The 8,741-nt window shown below is 39.3% G+C and overlaps 1 protein-coding gene across 1 annotated transcript in view; it reads left to right on the forward strand.

Annotated features, from left to right (window-relative positions):
- The first annotated feature begins 420 nt into the window (after window positions 1-420).
- Window positions 421-8,741, forward strand: part of ORC5 (origin recognition complex, subunit 5) — an 89,119-nt gene continuing 80,798 nt past the window's right edge. The window contains exons 1-3 of the mRNA XM_008592212.1: window positions 421-548; window positions 3,386-3,478; window positions 6,432-6,632. Of these exons, the coding sequence (XP_008590434.1) occupies window positions 477-548; window positions 3,386-3,478; window positions 6,432-6,632 (366 nt within the window). The 5' untranslated portion in view covers window positions 421-476. The remainder of the gene's footprint in view (window positions 549-3,385; window positions 3,479-6,431; window positions 6,633-8,741) is intronic.

An 8,741-nucleotide genomic window follows, 5' to 3' on the forward strand; every position in this document is an offset into this window, starting at 1 on the left:
TTTTTTTTAAGATGACCGGTAAGGGGATCTTAACCCTTGACTTGGTGTTGTCAGCACCACGCTCACCCAGTGAGAAACCGGCCATCCCTATATGGGATCCGAACCCGTGGCCTTGGTTTTATCAGCACCACACTCTCCCGAGTGAGCCACGGGCCGGCCCTGCTTTCCACCTATTTTCTTCTCGCCCATTCCCGCGGAGTCCTCTCGGCCACTGGGTGGAAAAGGCCGCGACCCGAGAACCCCACTGCCAAACAGCCTGGGTAAAGTCCCAGAGAACACAAGACAAGCGAGAGCGCAGCAGCTCCGACAGGGGGAGACTAGAGCGGAAGCGTCGATCCGCGTACGCGCTGACGTCACGCCGCCGCGGGGCCGCGCCGGCTCCTCCCTCAGCTCGGCGGGTGCGGCTTCCGGCGGGAGCGCGGGAAGCTAGGTGGAGGTTAGGCTGCCGCTGTTCACACGGAACTGGTACCCGCAGAATGCCTCATCTGGAAAACATGGTGCTTTGCCGCGAGTCCCAAGTGTCCACCTTGCAGTCCTTGTTTGGAGAGGTATTGTGGTCAAACTGTCTTTCAAATCCTGGAGGCAAACGTGTCTGTGGTCTTGCGACCTGTTCCAGTTTTTTTTGTTTTTGTTTTTCTTGTGTGGATTGAGGGGCCATAGACCATCTTTTACGTTGAGATAGGGGGTGTTGTAGGCCGGCCCCATACCTTCACCTAAGTAACATCTGATTAGTCCCTCTAAAAGGAAACTGCACAGGAAGGACAGGCCTACACTACAGGACGCTGGCCCGGGACGTGTTTTCTTACGTACGCCACACTTTTGAGTTGATGGTAGCTCAAAGTACACGTAGCTGCTAAAAGTTGCTTATGATTTTACCCCAACTGAACAGGATTTTATATAACAGGTGTGTTTGCAGAGTGTTATTTATTCAAATCTAAGTTCACAAGTTTTAGTGAGGTAGTTGGTGTAAGGCAAGTGTAGAGAGGTGGTTGTTTTCAAGGCCGCTGGGAGCCAAAGCATCGCTTCGCGTTGAAAATTCAGCGGTTTTTCCAGAATTGTGAAAGCCATGAAGAAGTCTAGTGTAGATTTCTCTCCTTGACTAGTAGTTCAGATGATACCCTAGAGAAGAGTTTGTTTTCTCTGGATGAACACAGCGAGGCCTTTTCATAGGCAGGTAGCATTCACCAATTCAAAACTTACTCTATTTTTTATTATTTTCTGGTGGCCTTTTGCTTCAAAACTCATTAATTAGACTTGGAATTAAACAGACTTGGATCTTATCTGTAAGGAGAGTAAATGAAAGCTTAGGGCCATACTCGCATCCCCCCATCTTCTGGTTTGCTTTTTTAAAGTACTTTTCACCCAACTGGAAATGTTGGATTGACAGTCTGAGGTGGCCTGTGAGGTATTAGTGGAAAAGTACCACCCCCCATCTAAAGGGACACATTAGTTAGGGCAATAAGAATTCAACAACTGCATCTTCACTTTTCTTAGTTATTTTGTTATGCATTCCTTCCCTGGAGTTGATAAACCCAGATCATTCCAGCCAAAAGTGCTCCTCCCAAAACAGAATATTGGCAAAATAGGGATGAGTAGTATTGACTTAGTGGTGAATCACAGAAAGGGTTTTGACCCTTGCTGTTACTGCAAATCATGTTTAACAGTATTAACATTTACTTTTCTGCAAGGGGCTGCATGTGGGAGATAGAAAGAACTATAACAAAGAACTATAAGAAACTGGTTCATCTTTCTGAGAAGATTCATTTATTTGTTCAACAAATAAATATTTACCATGCACTCACTATTTCTGTGTAAGGCACTGTGCCAGATCCTGGCTTATTATAGTTTGTGTTAGGGAGGTTTATAAAGGTGAAAGGTTAAGTAACATTGCAAGAGTTTGATATACTTCTAGATAACAGTAGAAAAGATGTTTTAAGTTGAGATATTATTGCACCAAATAATGGATGCAAACAAGTGTGGCAGGATTCCAGAAAAGGAGAGATTTAGTCTAGTTTGGAAAAAACTCCTTGGCATGACTCTTGAGCTTCTCCTTAAAGATGGAATACAGTGTTTAGATAGCAGAGGTGCTCAGCAACATGCATTTAATTCTTGAGACAGAATTTTTGAGCCAGTTAATTTATAAGATTGTTACATATAAAAAGATTAATGTATTAAAATACTACCTTAGTAAATTTTTATTTTTTTTTAGCAGTTGGACTCCTTTTGCCATATGTATCTGCCATTTAGAAAGCTTTTTCTTGTATTGGGCTGGCTGGTTAATTCAGTTGTTTAGAGCAAGGTTGTAACACCAAGGTCAAGAGTTCAGAGCCCCTTACCGGCCAGCCACTAAAAAACAAAGTTCATGGAAAGAAGACTTCTTCCTGTATAAATCTGAGTTCCTGATTTGACTCATAAATGGAAATGTTTAGCTTAGTGATTAGAATGTAATAAATGTTTGTGACATTTGCTGTGGTAGATGATGATCATAGAGACTAAACTTTCTCATGGAGATTGACTCATCCAGTTTTCTTGTAATTATTTTTAAAATGTATGTATCCTCACTAGACTATAAACTCCTCTTAAAGTGTATATTGGCTTTTACATATATTTGTACTTTTCAGTGCATCATGGTTTTCAGCATTTAGTGGGTGTCCAATAAGTGTTCATTGAATGAACGAAACATTTATAGTACTGATTAGACCAATAGTGGGGCTTTTGACAGTTTTTGCTTTTCTCTAGGTTGCTGAGAATATGTATTTTTAAATATATGCTGTACAGATTTTATCAGATGTTTTATTGATAAAACATATTTATTGATGAAATGTATACATTTATGCCAGGGTCAATGAGTATGCATAATTCAAAAAGTGTTCTATAAGTTTTCCAAAAATTGAAGACTCCTGAAATTCCTTCTAACTCTGTGATTATATAGGTTTAGGTTCAAAGTATTAAAATGTATAGCGAGGTTGTAGCCTGCAAGGGGATTAGATTCTTTAAAAAGGATTAAGATAAAAATGGAGTATGGGCAAAATTATCTTTGAAAAATCCCTTAAATCTCATAAAGTTGAAAATGCAACAATTTGTATATGTACAATAATACCTGTACAATACCTATACAATATTAAAAAGTATAAATATATAATATATAGTATATAATAAAGTGTGCCAAATATGATTTTATAGAAATTTTAAATTTATAACAGAGTAAGTGCTTAGAGTTGAATTCAGGTAAGTTCAAAGTGTGATGATGATTTTGCTATATGCTCATAGTTAAAGTTATTTGGACTGAATATTTTACTTTACCATATAAAACTTTCTCATGAGTTGATAAATGTTTATTTTTTATTTTGTATGTGCAGAATGATGTTTGTCTTTTCTCTCCTAGAGACATCATTTTAGTTTTCCATCCATTTTTATTTATGGACACACTGCCAGTGGAAAGACCTATGTAACACAAACTTTGTTGAAAACTTTAGAGGTAAGAATAACCCAAAACTCGATGTTAATTGATTTTTACTCACAGAAGTGGAAGGGATCTAGAAATGGAGAGGATCTAGGAGATTATTTAGTCTAGTTTACCTTCCTCTGAAGTACTGTCTTCTACATAAAACATTTCTGACTGACTTTTGTTTGAATACCTTCAATGACTTTAAACTTCAAAAGGCATTATTAGTTAACTTGAACCTTGATATTAGAAAGTTGTTTTTTTAAGTTGAGCCAAATTTCCCTCTCTCTTTCATTGGCTGATAATATTTGGAGAAAAATACACATAACAATAAATTCTTTTAAAAATATTAAAATCTGTTTTTTTCCATTGTTTATTTTGTAATATTGATATTGATAATTCTGAATCTCTGCAAATACAAAACTGAGCATATCACCTTTACCCTGCTCTTCCCATATTTTCTCTGTGAATGATCTCACCATTGACACAGTTGTCCAATATTGCTCTTTCTTAACTCTTTCCTCATCCTCATTCAGTAAATCAAACCAATAAACACGTTCTAGTTATTCTAAATCCTTAAAAGTCATGACTCCATCTGCCTTTAATCATAGCTATTACTGCTATCTCAGTTTCATTTACTGATGTTTCTTTCATGTATGTCTGCAAGTCTAATTGCAATCCATTCTTCACCCTGCAGCTAGCCTGATGTATAAGACCTTTCATGAGCTGAATTCAGTTTATCTTTCATAATATAATGGTGAAGAGTTTGAGCTGTAGAGTCTGGCAGACTCCTCTGGATTCACCACTTAGTACTTTTCCTATCTGAAAAGTAGGGCTAGGAGTGGCAATATTTGGAATTGTTATGAGAATGAAATGTTAATACACGAAAAGTGCTTGCTCCAGTAATTATTATATAGTAAGCACTCAATAAAGGTTAGCTTCTATTTTTTTATGAGTATTGCCACATCCTCTTTCATATCGTAAGCCAGGGTTGGACAAACTTTAAGAAAAAGGCCAGATAGTAAATATTTGGGGTGTGTGGGCCATATGGTTTCTGTCTCAACTATTTAGCTTTGCTGTAGTGTGAAAACAGCCGTGGACAATATCTATCTGAATGGGCATGCCTGTGTTTCACAGCAACTAAATATACAAAAATAGGTGGCCAGCTCAGGCTTTGGTTTGCTAACTCTAGTCCTACTCATGCTCTGAGGATGCGTGTTTAGTATGGAACACAGAGCTACTTACAGTTCCTATTCTCTTACTTTCAAACCTTGGCACATGCTGCTCCCTCTACTTGGGATGGCTTTCCTGTACTCAATGGCTCTTCCTCTACGACCTTATTACTTGGCTAATTTTTTTTTATTTTGCTTCATTTTCTTCTATTTGTTTCCACTCTGGGAAGCCTTTCCTGACTCCCTAAGCTATGTTAGATGCCCTCTGTTTTGCAACCTCAGCACCCTGTGCTTAATTCTGTCTTACTATTTAGCCCTCTCAGCTGTGATTTTGTGTTGTGTTTCCCTGGTTTTAGACTGAATTTCTTGAGATTATCCCCAGCACTAAGCACAATGCTTGGCACGTATCAACTTGGGGATTTAAGCCTTTGATCTCAAAGATCAGCTGTGCATTTTAAAAACACAGATGCCTGGGCTGTATGCCAGAGTTCAGAATCTGAGTGTACAAGGTCCTGGCCCAGGCATTTGCATTTGAGAACCCCCCATATGAAGTGTGCAGAAAATATACATTGAATAAAAGCATGAAAACCCAATAAGGAAGTTCCATATTTAAGGGCTATATTGCATTTTTAATACATTATAATTTTTGCTGCTACTTAATCAGTGTAATATATGATGATTATCACTACTTCTGGTACAGGTGCACAAACAGGCACTTAGAATACGCTGCCATTAAAGTTCATGGATAGCACAAATGCAGTGAGCAAGACATTATCATAACAAACATTGTGGACTCTTGTATGTAAAAGAATGGACATTAGCAAATACTGGTGAAACTGCCCCAATAAGTATAATGTGGCCTTAATTACAGTGTTACTCTGAGAAAGAAAAGTCTCTTCATTGGGTGAGGTTTATAGAATATAGTTAACTAAAAATTGTTTTAAGCTCCATTGTTTGTGCCAGATGCCACAAGTTATCTTCCTTTGGATAGGGGTCAGTACTGCTTTTGTGATTCCATTTTGAAAACAGACTATATTTACAAGTCTTTCATTTTCTTTTTACTTCTGGAGCTAACTCATTTTGATAGTTCTTTAAAGAGCTAGTTCTTATAATCTTTATAAGATTACTCTGGTTTCTAACTCTTAAAATTTCTTTTTTGACCTAGGTTAATTCATCATTAAGCCGATTATCTTAAAATTATAAATATGAAATTCCCACTAAGAATTCTCTAGAGAAAAATACAAGTTCGCTTTGAATCCCTCAGGATTCAAATGGTAAACTCAAAGAAATAGTTGAAGTGGGTTTAATGACGGGACTTTTTTTTTTTTTTTTTTTACAAAGGTTGGGAAAGTTTTAAGGTAATCAGTAAAGAGTGGTGATGCACCAGGGCCTTTAACCCACTAAACCTGAAGGGGCCATAGAAAGGAACTGTTAACTAGAACCCAGCAAGAGCTGTAGCCTTACAAGAGGGGCTGCCCAGCTAGAGCTGTGGCCATTGATAAAAGACTATAGCCAGTGCCAAACTGTGGGCCACCAGTGGGTTGTTGTGGGATCAAGGGAATAACTATCCAACTTTTCTCTTCTACTACTCTCCTTCAGTCTTCTACTGGTTCTTTCCATTGGCTTCTCCAGCCAGAGCCAGAAAGGAAGAATTTGGGTGATGCAGTCTGTAGCCATCAGGCCCCTGGGGCCCAGGGCAGGTTGGAGAACAGTGGGGAATACTTTAGAATGGCAAATGGAGACTATCCAGCAGAGCCATTGTGGTGTATGTGTGTTTTCTTTTTTATTTACAATTGTTTGATTTTTGTTTTCAGCTCCCACATGTCTTTGTGAATTGTGTTGAATGCTTTACCTTGAGGCTGCTTTTGGAACAGATTTTAAACAAGTTGAATCATCTTAGTTCTTCAGAGAACGGATGTCCTACTGAAATAACCTGTGAAACATTTAATGACTTTGTTCACTTGTTTAAACAAGTAACCAAAGCTGAAAATCTCAAGGATCAGACTGTTTATATTGTAAGTAATTTGATTATATTATCTCTTATTTGAAAACCGTTTATTAGATCAATATATTTAAACTCTGTTATGTATAATGCTCTGTGCAAGGTGCTTTTGGGATGCAAAAACGTGTTAGATGTATTCCTTATCCAAAGGGAGCTTCATTTAGTTGAAGAGTTATGATGCATATTCACATCTGACTACATGCAGATAAATAACAACCATGAAATGCAAAGTACTGAATTAGGTGCATCTGGTATAGCTTCATGAGGTGATAGCATTTAAGATAGACCTAAAATAATGATTAGGGTATTACAGAAAGAAATTGAAGAAGAGGAGTTTCACATGGGGGCAATTATATAAGCAAAGACATGCAGATGCCAAATGGAGGCCAGAGAATGCCATATAGTCTAGTTTTGGTGAGTTATAAAGTATGAGGGGAGAAAAACAAGACTAGAAAGGTAGGTTGGGGCCAGATCACAGAGAGTCTTGAGAACTATATTAAAGCACTTTATTTCATTTCTTAGGCAGTGAACGGAGGTAGTGAAGATATAAGAGCAACAAATATGCCTTAGGAAGGTTACTCTGAAGGCGTAAAGGTGGATTGAAGGGGGATGAAAGACTGAAGGCTAGAAGAATGGTTTTGAGGGTGTTGGGACTATATATGAGAGGAAATTTGGGCCTTTACTAGAGTTGGGGCACAAGATGCAGAAAGAAAAATGAAAGAGACAGCAGAGTCAAACTTGTCAATTGTGTATGGGGTAGATTTTTGGGGAAAGATGAATTATTTAACTTTAGGTTGGCTAAGTTTGAATTGTAGTTGTTACATCAATATGAAAATGACTGGCAGGCAGTTGAAAACATGTAATGTGTTTTACATTAGTGAGTTTTTCATGATACTTTTAACCTTTTTTATAGAAACATCTCTGGAATTAGAATTCAGTTTTAATATAATGCCTAATAACAGCTAAGTTAATAAATTTACTGAAGGGACCAAATTTTATGCATTCTTGCATCTCCTAAAATGTATGAAACATATACATTTCCTTCTACATTTTAGTTTCATTCATTCGTGTATTAAACAAATATTGAAGATTTCCTATATGCAAGGGACACTATTCTAGGTATTGGAGATAGAACAGGGAACAAAATAGTCTCTGCCCACTTGCAGCTTATGGTCCAGATGAGGAAGGTAGATAATAAATAAGTTAATAATATAGTATGTCAGGTGTGATACATTAATGAAGTAGAGTAACAGAGAATTAGGGGTGGGGTGGGGGCAGTAGTTATTTCCTAAATAGAGAAGACTGGGATAATGATGAGCTACAACCTGAAGGATGTGAGGGACAAGCTGAAAGGGTGCACGGATGAAGGAAGCACGCGAGACCCGGGATGACAGTTCACCAGAGAAGTTCCACTTTATTCAAGGACCGCACGTATATTTATAGGGAGATGCGTTCCGGGTTTGGATAAGGGGGTGGATGGGGCAGTAGCTGATTGGACGGGGTTGGGCGGGAGGTGGGCCTTGACCTGTGACTGGTTGAGGTTTGGCTCTGGCGGGCTTTCACTGTGGAGAAGAACCTGGAAGGGCGCCATATTGCCATGGAGTGCCTTCCCCCTCCCCCTCCACTTGAGTGCCCACAATATCCTTACATTCCTCCCTTTTTCCTCTGTTGTGGGAATGGGTCGTCATAATCTCCGAGCTGCTTCCTGCTGAACGGGGGCATAGTGGGGGAAGAGGAATTGGGAGGAGACCAGAGACCCACCATTAGGCCTCAGAGAAAAGCAGAATATACAGTGATTTCAAAGGGGGAAAACTCTAGAAAAGTTCCCTGAAGCCACAGGTCAGTTATTTGCTGAGTCCAGTGTGTGTAGGAGGTTGTAGGGGAGAGCATCCAGGCGTCCGCGGCCAAAACTTCCAGGAACAGGGACCACTGGCGATGTAGATCCATTTAACAGCGGGTTAGCCTATCTGATGAAGAGCGGGTAGGATCCTCGGTGGCCAGGAGCTGGTAATTTCTAAGTAAAAGCTGGTTAAAAGTTTGGTTAGGGGCCGGCCCGGTGGCGCACTGGATAGTGCGCCGCTTGGGAAGCGCGGCGGCGCTCCCGCCCGAGGGTTCAGATCCC

Source organism: Galeopterus variegatus, unplaced genomic scaffold, assembly GCF_000696425.1.
Source record: "Galeopterus variegatus unplaced genomic scaffold, G_variegatus-3.0.2 Scaffold153, whole genome shotgun sequence".
NCBI lineage: Eukaryota > Metazoa > Chordata > Mammalia > Dermoptera > Cynocephalidae > Galeopterus > Galeopterus variegatus.